The 14,235-nt window shown below is 38.5% G+C and overlaps 2 protein-coding genes across 2 annotated transcripts; one reads left to right on the forward strand and one right to left on the reverse strand.

Annotated features, from left to right (window-relative positions):
• Nucleotides 1–5,091: 5,091 nt before the first annotated feature.
• Nucleotides 5,092–6,034, reverse strand: LOC149418352 (proteasome subunit beta type-1-like). Its single transcript, XM_089638468.1, has one exon. The coding sequence runs from the start codon at nucleotides 5,905–5,907 to the stop codon at nucleotides 5,209–5,211; it is 699 nt and encodes a 232-aa protein (XP_089494594.1). The 5' UTR covers nucleotides 5,908–6,034; the 3' UTR covers nucleotides 5,092–5,208.
• Nucleotides 6,035–6,218: 184 nt separating this feature from the next.
• On the forward strand, nucleotides 6,219–9,549 carry nito (RNA-binding protein spenito). Its single transcript, XM_089638745.1, has 2 exons — nucleotides 6,219–6,342; nucleotides 6,455–9,549. The coding sequence occupies exon 2, from the start codon at nucleotides 6,482–6,484 to the stop codon at nucleotides 8,726–8,728; it is 2,247 nt and encodes a 748-aa protein (XP_089494871.1). The 5' UTR covers nucleotides 6,219–6,342; nucleotides 6,455–6,481; the 3' UTR covers nucleotides 8,729–9,549.
• Nucleotides 9,550–14,235: the final 4,686 nt, after the last annotated feature.

Below are 14,235 nucleotides of genomic sequence, written 5' to 3' on the forward strand. Positions count from 1 at the left end.
CTAAAATTTAATTTAGGTACTACGCGTCTTGATACTAAACCGACTGAAAAATGGTTTTTGTTCCTTAAAAAATTAACTAAAGTGGAAGCTAACCCAATTTGGGAGGCGGGTATGGATACTACCACCCCGGTAAATAATTATTGGATAACCAACACCTCTACCACAAGTCGCCCCAAGTGGTTCGCTACGTTTGGTGATTCATCAGGCGTGCCCGGGTTCGTTAGGTGAGGTGTGTTCGGGATGCGTCCGCCCACCAGCAGCGTGGCGTGCCATCGAGAGGCTGGTTTGGGTAGACATTTTGACCTCTCCAGCAGGACTCTCTCGCAACATCGCCTTACTCCACAGTGCCATAAATCAACTCGCAGTGGAAGGAATGGATTCATAATATGCCCGTCACTCCTGGACACACTGACCCCCAGATTTTTAACCACCCCTCATATCCTTTTCCTTCCCAGAATTTCCTCTCCTTCCTTACAAATAATATCTGCAGGATAGGCATACCCGATGTATTGGAGCTTGGAGCATGAGACATTGAAGGTGATTTGAGGAAATATGACACTTTTCTAAGACAATAAGCACCATTACACAAGATAAATAGATGGTACCTATCACAATCCACAACATAGTTTTACAAGAAATAATATTTATATTTAATTTACGAAAATGAACTTATTTTAGTGTATTATGAAAGTATATACATGCATTTATATATTATTCTTAGGTTAAAGCATGGTTAGAGGTGGGTCCTGTGAATACTTTTCGTTACTTGGGACAGTGAGTACAGGTACAAAAAAATACCGGTTACAAAATATACAAAAGTATTTTATACCGACCTGAGGATTATAGTATCTGAGGACAGAAAGTAATAAATAATCAGGTTTTGAACAGGTATTTTTTTGTAACTGTACTCAGACAATTGCCCACACCAAAATTTGATTCCCCCTACGATTATTTGAATCCATGGGGGGAATTTTCCGATGTATGATTCCCCACAGTAATTTTTTAAATCAATGGGAGGGTGGAATGTGGTGCTTTTGCCGTTAATTTTATTCGTTACTAGGTACAGTGACTGCGGGTACGAAAAGTACCTGTAAAAATACCTGCTAAAATACCTACTAAAAATACCTGTTATAAATAAAATAAAAATACCTATTAAAAATACCCGTTAAAAGAACCTATTACAAATATCTACTAAAAGTACCTATTCAAAACACCTGCTAAAAATACCTACTGAAAATACCTATTAAAAATACCTATTAAAAATACCTGTTAAGAATACCGGTTACAAATTACTAAATAGTATTTTATACCTATCTAAGGACAGAAGGTAATAAATACTTAGTCCCAGTGTGATTGGTTTATTGTGGTCCCAGAATAAAATTCTTGTGAGTATTTTGGAGATTTGTCACAAGTACAAAGTACCGCAAGAAAATACACGGTACTTTTACTGGGTACGATAAATACGCCTTTCCTTTAATTTAGATAAGGCATGAAGCAAAAAAATAGATTCTGCTTTTTGACCTTCAACTCTCCCAATGCTCTAACTAAAACTACCGTTTCTGGTCTACACGCACCGCTTATCGCATTCTAATAGTGGAGCAAGTTTTGACGAGGTATCAATATGCAGTAGCGCATCTAATTACAGCTCTATGTGTACATATTATAATTTTTATAACTGAATCCAGCTCTAGTATGATCATATTTTAATTTGTTTATTATTCATTAACGCCCTATCAGGCTTTTACAGAGGAAATTGACAATTTATGTATGTAAGTGTAACATAATGCATGGATAATAGCATAACTATGCACAAAATCAAATGCTAATACTAAGATTAACATCAAATCCAAATAATAAAACCTGATATTGTAAATAAAGCAAAGTTTCAAATATAAAGTATGTATGTACATTGTACATTTGTATATGCATACAAGTATTCATGTTGGTTGCAAACCAGTAAGACTGAAAACAGGAAAATAAGTTATTTGTAAGGTATATAAAAAATAATAATATACTGATTTGTATTATAAAACAGAAGTTTAAAAAAAATAATGTGTGTTGTATCTATAGAAAAAAAAACTTGTAGGTAATGGCAAAAAACCAACGCTGTAATTAATATCGAATTTAAATAATACATAGTACTTGAAATGGTAAAAGTATAATATACATATCAAGCATCAAATATGACCATAGGTGCAGTCATTAATATGCGTGTAAAAAAACAAATAAACTAAGGAGTGTGTTATTTTAACGTTGGAAGATATAAAGAGAAGACTTTTTTTTAAAAGCTAATAAATAAGAAAAGTTAATAACTAGCAAATAGGACTGAAATTAGTTGCCTTGTGAAACTTAAAAAAATTATTAACACCAAATATATCAATAAGTTCACAGTGCTTGTTTGCAAGGTGATGAATTCTTGGAATTGGTGAATAAATAGAGCAGTTAGTTTAATTATTGAAGACAATATTAGCGATTCCTAAACGAAAATCTGAAACAGAAAATCAAAAAAGATACGGTCACATCTAGGACTCAAACCCAGGACCCTTGCCTTGGCGGGACACCGCTCTACCAACTGAGCTAATGGGACTCTATCTCCTTCGGTCATATTTAACTGTCTCATACTTCGAATAAGAACTACCAACATTGTCTCACCGCACATTTTTATTGGCAACTATTTTAGTTTATTGGATGCTGGTCCAGTTTCTTCACCACCTAGGATTCTCGTTATACATGTGAGGATAATGTGTCAGCACTTTATTAGCAGCAGACACATACCTGGACGGATGGCGAACCTCGTGCTGGCACTGTTGGTGGACGCGGTGGACTCTCTCGCTGCAGCAGCTGGTCCAGTTTCTTCACCACCTAGGAATCTTGCTGCAGAGTCTCCATCTTCTATCTTCGTGTCACCTGTTCCCGTACTTCATTTTACTTAACTTCAATTTATTTTTGTAATATTTAATTTTTTTGTAATACCTGCATTAACAGTAAAGCGCCCCTGAGGTGATATCTCGCAAAAGCAGCGCTATACAAATTGTCCAATAAATAAATAAATAAAATTAATTAAATAAGAAAAATTCAGAGGATTTTTACATTTGCAAAACCTAATAATCTGGCATTTACTAATATTTAATTGCAAATCATTTTCTAAATACGAAGTAAATAGTTTATTCAGGTTCAACTGCAAAATAGCACGATCATTATCATCTTTAATTATTCTGTAGATCTTCAGATCATCGGCAAATAACAGAACATTGACTTTGCTAAAAATATTTACTATGTCATTGATGAAAAAACAAAATAATATTGTTTCTTTTTCGGAATGACTTTTATTGAGTAAAACCTCAAATTGTAATATTTAAATATTGAAGACAATATTAGTGATTTCTAAACGAAAATCTGAAACCGAAAAATCAGAAAAGGAAACGGTCACATCTGGGACTCGAACCCAGGACCCTTGTCTTTCCGTGACAGTGCTCTACCAACTGAGCTAATGGGACCCTATTCCCCTCGGTCATTTTTAACTGTATCATACTTCGAATAAGAACCACTAACATTGTCTTCATTTTTTCACCGCACATTTTTATTGGCAACTATCTTTATGTATGATCGCAAGATTCAACCCGAACTAAATGCAATCCAGACATTCTGATATAACGTCATCTATAGTTACTGTACAGTCAGATATATCATGGTTCTCAACTAAATTAGAAGAAGAGTACTCACTGTCTACACTTTTACTAACATATACACCACCAAAAAAATCAGCAAACAGATTAACAGTTTCCTGTAGATTTTGTGATACTGCATTTATTATTGTGAAGTTTTCTTCGTTCTCATTTCCACAAGCAATAACAATAAATTATTGAACATTGTAAATATTAATGTACACACAAGATCGATGTGTTTGCCATTCAGTTCTTCAACAACTTCTAATATTTGAAGTGCTTTCTTTCACAAAACTTAAATACTGCTAAACAAGGCTGCTACAAGAAGTTTTTCTCCTAGTTAAATGCACTGGGTTTGATCCAAAGATATTAGAAGAACGAGATATGCTATGTCGGCCGCCGGACCGTAGCCGGAGTACTACCTAATTAGGGTACTTTGAACGGTATCGGGACGTGTACGCACAGAAATCTGTTCTATGTATTAGTGCGGATACCTTAGCGCAAGCGAAGGTGTGCAGTAGTATTGGTGAACAAAACCGGCGACACTCGGCAAAACAATTCCACTCAGTACGAACTGCTCATAGCACATCTCCTTCTTCTAATATCTTTGGTTTGATCCTATAATTCATAGCGGTCAACAATCATTCAGAAAAATATGATTAAAAATTGTACTCTGGTCATCATTAGGTTGCCTATACACCTGACACCAGGAATCAAATTTTATCTGGTAGGCACTTACTAAAAATAATGTACATAATATGTATTATGAAAACGTATACAAGGTGTCCGGGGGTAAAGTGCACTAACTTCGGAGGGTGTTTCTACATGATGGTAGAAGTAAAAAAGATAAATAACTTTTTCGAAATTCAAACTTTTTTTTCCCATACTAAAATATTTTTCTATAGAAGAATATTTATTTTCCCATACAAAAAATTTAACTTTTTAACCTAAAAACGTTGGAATTTCTAAAAAAGTTGTGCACTTTACCTCGGACACCCTGTATAGGTATTTTTTCAATTATAGTTCCTGATTTCAATATGGGCAAGGCCACAAGGCAACCTGTTAGTGGCACTACTTTGTTTTTACTTGAACATGTTAGAAGACCAACTGGCCAGTCAGTGCGACTATGGCATTCCTAATTGGGGTGTATTGTGAGGGGAAGGACCTAAATATTCAGATCTGGCCACCAAATATAACTAAAGCCATTTACAAACAACTTTTTGATTCCAAATGGTTGTGGTGTTGACTAATAATTTATCTATATCAAGTAAATATTGCAATATATTTTTGAGAACTCCAATTACTTTTTCATTCAATTAAAGCGATCATCAGAACGTTCATTATACAAGAACAATCCAACAAATGAAAGTATCTGACAAAAGTATTAGAGAATAACCTACAACACAAATAATTAGGACAGTGAAAATTATAATAAAAAAATATATTATGTGCAAAAAATTCTATTCTCAAATACAAAAACTTTTATTTATTTAAGAATTACAAAAAAAAGTGTAGGGACATAATATTGAGAGTCATTATCAAATCAATCTTTCCTCAACTCGAAGGTTTCTTCTACAATTCCATCCTTCGTAATGATGTTGATGAAGATACTGTCTCCCGTGTAGATATCGCGCTCAGCAGCAGAAATGAAAACGTCTTTCAGAATCTTGATGGCCTTCTCCTTTTCGATTGGTTCAGGCGTTGCATTAGGAAGGTTCTTGAAACCAATTTGGTTGTCCAACAACGGCTGCAGCAGAGCTCCAGCAGAGCCACCAGCCCTGAAGCTAGATCGCTCACAATGGCCGATGGGATCGTAGCTGTACACGCAGCCCTTTCCTTCGTTATCTAATCCTGCCAGCACATTAGATATGTAGTAAGGGAAGAACCTTTTATAGTACAGCATTGTAGAAAGCATCTGGGCCACGGCGGGGGTGGTCATGGGTTTGCGATGATCATGCAGGTACATCTGCATGCGGGCTTGCAATAACCTGGTCAGAGTCAATGTATCGCACCAGCATCCTGTCGCCCCCAGGACGGTCGTCTCCGAAAGCTTGAAGAGTTTCTTCTGTCCCCTTGTGTAAATGGAGTAGCCTGTACTAAGACGAGTGTCTGCACCGACAACAACATAATCTTCTCCTGCTATCGCCACAACACTTCCACCATTGTCGGCGTAAGGGCTGAACCCAACTTTTTTTAGGCCTTGCACCGAGTAATCGGGCAAGTCTTCCATTGCGGCGAGCATTGTGCTATTTATTATTCAAGAAAACTAACGTGAAACAGAAAGTAAACTGCCCGGCGTATGACAAAGCGAGATTTGAGCAGTTTGAAGAAATTGTGATTGTCATTCGTTTGGTTAGAGAACAGTGTTCATCTATGGATTTGGACATAAGCAGAGTAATGCGAATTTATGAAGCCAGGTGTTTAGTTCTTGCTTAGTTTCAATTCTCATTACATTTTACATAGATGTCGCCCGGTGAAAAGTTCACAACTAACTTCAGAGCAGTTAGATAACGGAGAACAAAGCATTTCCGATTCCGGTTGTATTCCTACCTTCTACGACTTTATCTTTGGATACGCCGTGGACGCTTGGGACACGTATACGTTTTGATACTTTTTTCTGAATGTTTTTCGGCTACAAATAGTGTACGACCGAATTCTTCAGTATTTAGTTCAACTTGTGAGTGTGTTATTTGTTCTGTTTTTCATAATGCAAAGTTATTTTTGTTGTATTTTCGGTTTAAGGTGTGGCAGGTTTATTTTAGTTAAGTGACGCCATTGTGTTTTTTCAGACAACCGTTTCGAGTGCTACAACCTTAATGATTGGATTACCGCGAAGCGACAGAGACCGAATTACAGTCAAAATACGCAACATGAAGAGGAGTTCCTCAAGGGACAGTCTGCATCGGGTGAAGCGGAGCAGGAGCAGCATAGGTCGCTACGATGACAGCTCCGACGAGAGAATCACTCCCGAGAGGATACGTCGCCGCGTTCGCTCGCCCAGTCCGCGCGGCAGGTACGTGTCTCCTCACCGAGAGGAGTATTTGCGCCCCCGGGAGATTCGCGAGGTGCCCGAGAGGTCTTACTCCTACAAGGTGCTATGCGTCAGCGCCCTACATCCCAAGGCTTCTGATGAGGTCATCAAGGACACCCTGTACCGGGAGTACAAGAAGTACGGGGACCTGAGCATCAAGATCTCTCACGAGCCTGACGAGAGAGTCGCGTATGTTTGCTTCCGTAGTTCCGAAGATGCGAGGGACGCCAAACACGGAAAACCCAGAATTATCCTTTACGATAAAGTAGCTATAGTCGATCCCATGTACGAGCCAATTCGTTCGGAATCTTACAGGAGCAGACCTCGAAGCATTACTCCACCAGAGTACGAGAGGCCCTATTCATATGCCTGGTCCCCAGCCCCCGAGAGGCGTCGCATGCTTCCTGAGCACGAGAGGGCCTACGGCATTCCACCCACTGCTCCCCATCACCGAGATTTCCGCCCTCCCTTGCACCACGAGTACCCCTTGGCTGGCCCTCACGGACCCCCCATGCACCACCGTCCTCCCATGCACCACCCTTCACACCCTCATCCCCACCCTCACCCGCACTACATGCCACGTCCCTACATGCCGCGTCCACATCACACGCCATTTGAGAAGGTGGAGAATAAGAAAGACAAATTCCCCAACTACCTGCATCATGTTCAGCCGGAAGATGACCCACTGGCTACTCGCACTTTATTTGCTGGTAACTTGGAAATAAATATTTCTGATGAAGAACTTCGCCGTATCTTCGGTAGGTACGGCATTGTGGAGGATATTGACATCAAAAGGCCTCCCCCGGGAACTGGGAATGCATTTGCCTTTGTCCGCTACCAGACTTTGGACATGGCTCACCGTGCCAAGGTCGAGCTCTCAGGGCAGTACATTGGCAAGTTCCAGTGCAAGATCGGCTATGGCAAGGCAACCCCCACCACCCGCATCTGGGTCGGTGGGCTCGGGCCCTGGACGTCTGTGCCGCAGTTGGAGAGAGAGTTTGACAGATTTGGTGCCATTAAAAAGATTGAGTATGCCAAAGGCGACACTCAAAGCTTTATTCTCTATGATTCCATTGACGCGGCCCAGGCAGCGGTGAAGGAAATGCGTGGGTTCCCTCTTGGAGGCACTGATAAACGTCTGCGTATCGACTTTGCCGATGCTGGTAACGGTGGAGGCTATAGGCCAAAGCCAGGCTACCCGACCAGCGGGCCCGATGCCCCGGAGTATCAGGAAGGATACGAGGGTGGTGGCGGCGGCGGAAGTGGCGGGGGAGCAGCCTGGGATGAGAGCTATGGTTATGGAGCGGCCGGATTCAGGGGTGGGCGCGGTGGGGGAGGTTACCGCGGGGGTCGAGGTCGAGGGGGAGGACGCAACTCAGAATTCCGCGGGGAAGAAGAGTGGAGAGTAAGAGAGGAGTATGGCAGGCGCAGCGGGTCTCGCTCCCCTAGGAGGCGCAGCGCCGACAGTGATTCCGATGGCTCCTTGCGCCGCGCCGGAGCCCTGGCATCCGCCCGCACCTTGCCTGAGGTAGCCCGTAAGTCTACCACTACATGGAATGGGGCCCTCATCCTGAAGAACTCCCTCTTCCCTGCCAAGTTCCACCTGACAGACGGAGACCCAGACATAGTGGACGGGCTAATGAAGGATGAAGATGGTAAACACCAATTGAGAATCACCCAGAGGTTGAGATTGGACCAGCCCAAGCTGGATGATGTGCAGAAGCGTATAGCGACTTGCAGCTCGCACAGTATCTTCCTGGGTCTGGCAGGCTCCACGGCGTCTGTGAACAGTGACGATGCAGGTGTTCAGACTCGCCCGCTGAGGAACTTGGTATCTTACTTGAAGCAGAAAGAAGCTGCCGGAGTGATATCCCTGTTGAATAAGGAGACAGAGGCAACTGGGGTCCTGTACTCCTTCCCGCCGTGTGACTTCTCCACAGAACTGTTGAAGCGCACTTGCCACAACTTAACGGAGGAGAGTCTCAAGGAGGATCACCTGGTTATAGTGGTTGTCCGTGGTGGAACAGCCTAATCTACCTTTACTAGTTTTAGGATTGCACTATTTTGAAGTATTGATGGGTATAAATAAGCCTTTTATAACTACTATTACTTCTACGTTACAAGATTATTCCCCTTAGGAAAGGAACAAAGCTGTTCAATTCCAGCTTCCTGACCATTTTTAGAGATATGATATCTAAGTAAATATTAATATGCTTTTATTTTCTAGGTATTGGGGAATTAACCGCAAGTCCGTTGTGATTGTGAATTTGTATTTGGTTACTCAGTGGTAGCATGTCAATATTCTTCTAAATATTTATATATGCAATGTGACGTGTTAAGAAGTATAGTTTAAGTGAGCGATCAACTATTTGATAAAATGTTAACAGTTTATCAGTGAGTCTGTGTGAGTGGTGGGAAGCTGTCGGCTTCATGTATGTTTTCCTATGTAGGGTGGCTACATATATGATAATTTTTGCATTCGATAGTGACGTTAATGTTATTGACAGAACAATTAGTTATAAATTGCCACAGTACATTTATTGTTCATAAGTTTACAATATGTGAGTTTGTATTGAGTTTCCTCAAAAGTGCTTTCATAATAGCCTCGAGTAATCCAATTGTGTACTAAAGTTGTAGGTGATGATCAGGTGTGGGTTGAAGGGAGCAAGTAGCACTGAAGTAGTGCGGTTGGTTGTTGGTTATTGTATTAACTCTAATGTGCCGGTGGCCCGTTCAGTGCTCATTGTTTATTCCCGTGTAACAATTATTATTGACATGTTACGAGTGTATTTAATTTAGGTGATGTGTAGTGTTAGTGCCAAGAGTGTAATTGAATAGAATTATTGTAACAAACACTTGTTGTTATTTGTTCAGAGTGGTTCCCCCGAGTCCAAACTGTCCCTTCCTCCTTCAAACAAACGAATCTTCCTAAGTTATGTGTCAAGAATTTAATCAAGAAAAAGTTAAGTGGAGTTATAAATGAAAATCCTTTGAGTTTATGAGAAAACATTGTGTAACTGTGTTGATGTTTTCCAGTAGGTTTCTATAATTATTGGCCGTGTTGTGCTGTGATTTGACACTTGCCCAGTTGAAGAAAACAAAGTAAATAAAAAGTTACTTCGTTGAATATCATAACTAATTCAAGTTAATTATTCTTAGTGCAATTTGTTTTTATTCTTGCTTCACATCATTCATTTTGAGTAGGGAATGTTCAAGTGCAAAAATTCCAAAAGGTAGTGCTTTGACAAGATTCTAATTAATCGAGGAAGAAAAAACAGTGAAACATCTATCCAAAATTTCAGCTAAGAAGATTTAAATAATTTTATTTTAAATTTTGCTAATTAAATGGTAAAGTTAAGTTTTTTCGAAAGTTATAGAGTATTTCAACAGTGGAAAAGTGCAAATCTGTATAAGTAAGGTGAGTATTTGGTGTTTTGAAACGGAGGTAATATATTTTTTTAATCATTTTAACATTCATTTAATTCTCCGAGTAACACACATATTATATACTAGCAATAATTTATAATGGATGATTATAAGTTATTAATATCTGATGGATCATCAAAAAGGAAGGGATCATTATTGATTTGGTTATATGTTTCGCTTCTGTGATGCACAATGCAATGTGATGACAATGTAGGTGGTGGAATGAAAGCATTTCTTGCTAAGTTTCGTTTGACGGTTGCCCGTCATCCAATTGTCGAGCCCCACAATCTGTCAGAAGCCAGTCAAACCTACTCTAGAGATAGCTTGGTTCACAGAGTGAGAATTTGTTCCCAAGAATAACCTAGCAACCAGCAAACTACCATTAGCCCATTCTTGCAACTATTATTTCCCAGCTATTGATGGCAAGTAAGAAACATTCTTGTGTTACAGATAACCTGTCATCTTTTAATTCTTCCCACTTTAATTTGAAACTCGTGCTATGATATATGATCACAGTTTGACCCAAAGTGGAAGCGGGCTGCTAAACTGCATTTAACACGGTCTATTCAAATGTCAAAATGGCACTGATCGTCAATTTGATATGATGGAATGTTGAAACACTCCAATCTTCAAATTTATCCCGTCATCCCATGGGTCGGTAAGAAATTGACATAAACGGAGTGCTGTAAGACCCAGCGCAGAAAAGTCGCCCAATGAACTACGCCAGACTGTAATCTTACTTTAGCAATCTTTACTGACCCATGGGATGATGGCCTAAGTTTGCTTCCGATTTTTATTTATGCAATTTAACATTAATTCATAGCAGTTAGCAATGTTAGCATATTTTTACCTTTTTTGCATGCATGCATAAAACGAATAACAAAGCTCATAAAATTGCTTTTTCATTTTCGTTTGTTTTTTTTTTTAAACTAAGAATGGTGATGATGGTGATTCCTTCGGAGTGTAATACATGTTTATTTTCAGAAAGTTATTTTCCTGGACTGTCGCGCATCTTGGTTCCCCCAAACAGAAATAGAGGTGGTGTTGTGGATTCGTTGTATCTGATTATAAACTGGTGAGTATTTGTGCTATGTCAAAAATAACAAGTTTAAAAGAAGTCAATAAGTGGCAAAACATATTCTCTAAGGACGTGTTGTTTCAGAGAATTTGAACAATTCATCAAATTTCAAAGTTAATTTCCAAGTTCCGTGAAAGTTCTGTTATTATTTCAGTTCTGTCAAGTAACTGGCCTATAGTAATATAATAACAGAACTTTCACGGAATCCGAAAATGAACGTTGAAATTTGATCAATTGTTCAAATTCTATGAAAAAACCCATCCTAAATATTACTGCTCGCAAAATTTTTATGAAACACACAAATTTATAACAAACTTAAATTCAACTGAGTAATAGGTAGTATTTATGTTCTTAGTGCTGGCATTTTTACCCAACACCTAAACGCGTTAAAATGTTGTGTTTTATTAATCTAATAATACGGAACAATGGAGAAAAAACTGGCACTATACACCTACACAGACATTGTAATGGTGTTGATCTTTAGTTTGTTTTAAATGTTAGTGTTTCAAATATAAGAAAACGATAAATAAGATGGAACCCAGCATTTCAAATGAAAGACTATTCTAAAAGTTTATCATCGTGTATTTGGACTAAAAGAATGCTACTACAGATTACAAAAGAATTTAGTTTTATGGTGAGATTACTGGTGTAACAAATATGATTGCAAATAAACAATGGATTTAAATATAATTTTTCTGTTTTGTCATTTCAATAATATAATCCCCTGAAATATTCCTCTACCAAAAATGGGTTATTTTATCGTTTCCTAGTGAACTCTGCGATGCCAAATGATTATAGTCAAAAAATTAATTCCAATATTCAGGGTTTGGGTTCGATTCCCTGCTAATCCACAATGGATTTGTTAATAGTAATAATATTTTTTATAAAATTTCTTATACATAGCTACATAATAATAGTCAAACTTGGTTATAATGAGCGATTCCAAAGTGATATTTTAGTTCAGGCTTATCTTCTTATAATTGTTGACTGTTATAACGAGGTAAATATACCGAGCAACACAATTTCTGAGTTCATGAATGGGTTGTTGGGTCTGAAAAAACAAAAATTATTCTCAAATTAGTAATAAAGGGACGAGAATTTCCTATCCCGTTTAGAGACAATATTTTTATGGCACTACCTATGTAAGATTGTCGGCTATGTGAACCATTGCTATCCATCGGGCATTGGGCACTGTCATAAAATCTGCAAAATTTGATCTTCACAATTTTGTCCCCTTTTTATGTCTTCTTTTGTATTACAACTCATCGTCAATTTTGTTTTAAAAACCAATAAATATGTTTATGAAGGTACTTAGTTACGAGTACCTACATCCCTGCACGGTGTAAATTTATGATAGTGATGCACAACTTTTTCAGCAGAGGGGCTGCTTTGGCAGGGACCTACAGGCAGCAGGATAAAATAATCTATGATAATGCTGTCTAAGGTAGTCATCAGGAACATAGAGACTCACCCACTCCAAAATAGCACAGTTCTCGATATAGGCTGGCAAGTGGTCTGAACAAGTGCGTGGCGGCATACTCCTCTCTTCTGAGCTGCAAGTAGTGAAGTCCCAGCATGCCCAGAACAAAGTTTGTCAGATAGAGCCAGACATAGTAGCCACAATCCCTCATGTAGGTTTCCAGATAGTTGAAGTACTCTCCAGCCTAACTTTAAAGCAGACTGCCAACAAAGCCCTTCGATATGAGCATGAAATGTCAGCTTACTTTCATGCATAATCCCAAGATCCTTTCTAGTTGAGTGGTTGTGACTCACCATTTGAAAATCTCAAGCTTTGATATTAAACAACAGCACTGCCAAATTCCTGATTCATACATTCATTGATTAAAACAAAATATGCATACTGGATACTATTGCATCCAATATTTTTTCAATAGGATGAGGATTATATTATAGGTAATTCATATTCTTCATGTTTATAAAAAATAAAAATCTGACCCAATGAAGACAAACTTGCTTGACCTAATCTATTATGTATAGAAGAGTGTCTTAGGTGGGCGGTGTAGCTTCTTTCATATAAATTTATTTACAGCTCTATTGCGAGGTTGATGAATTTTTGCACACTTGGCCTTCAAAACAAGAGGAAGGTCACTGTTTGCATGGGATTTAGAAAAATCATCCCCATTTTCCACCACTTTTTAGAATTTCGATACTTGAGAAAATTTTACACTATTGACTTTTAGTTGAAAATTTCGAAAAAATCTTCAAAAGCCCGGGGACTTCAGCTAGACAAGGTTGATTGCATAAATAAACAACTCACGTTGGTTGGTTGATAATCACAGTGGGTATCCAACTTATTACAAGTATTGCGAAGTAAAGAGGTATGTACAGATCTATATACAGATCGTTTGGCTAAGCACAATAAAAAAACTGGGTACTATATGAAAATGTGGTTTCTGATCTTCTGAAAGAAAAGGTGACTCACTCATATCAGGATTAATTGAATAAATTGATGGGGATTTCACCCACAATTAGTGATGTATAAATTCCCGGGAATTTATTTCTGGGGAATATTCCCGGGAACATTCCCCTGGACGGGGAATTTTGATTTTAACAACATAATACCTCAAAAAAAATAATATTTATTAAATAAAATATACACACATATGGTACATATAGAGCAGGATAGATCCATAAAAACTATTCCCATATATATAGGAATAGGATCCAAGAGAAAAATAACAAAAAAACACCGATCAAAATTATTTTAAAGTGAGTAGTATCTCTATATAATTGTATACTGTACAGTATTAGTAGCCTGCATACACTTTATGCTAGTAAACAGTACATATAAAAAATCAATCGTAAAACTATAAAAATGACACAACTTCACAGATCGTTACTGTTCATCTGATGATACCGATTGGACACTGACACTATCAACTTTGCTTCCACTTTCACCTTCATATTCTTCTTCTTCATCCGACCCGGACGAAGTTGTTGCCGACTCAGGATTATCTACGTTTTCTTCTTCCTCAGCACAGTCAATTGGATGTTTGCGTTTGCGAGTACCAGAT

Source organism: Hesperophylax consimilis, chromosome 13, assembly GCF_061612785.1.
Source record: "Hesperophylax consimilis isolate HC1 chromosome 13, BYU_Hcon_1.0, whole genome shotgun sequence".
NCBI lineage: Eukaryota > Metazoa > Arthropoda > Insecta > Trichoptera > Limnephilidae > Hesperophylax > Hesperophylax consimilis.

What these genes read in the sequence shown, in the direction of transcription:
- LOC149418352 (XM_089638468.1), bottom strand. Translation starts at nt 5,907, where the DNA reads ATGCTCGCCGCAATGGAAGACTTGCCCGATTACTCGGTGCAAGGCCTA.
- nito (XM_089638745.1), top strand. Translation starts at nt 6,482, where the DNA reads ATGATTGGATTACCGCGAAGCGACAGAGACCGAATTACAGTCAAAATA.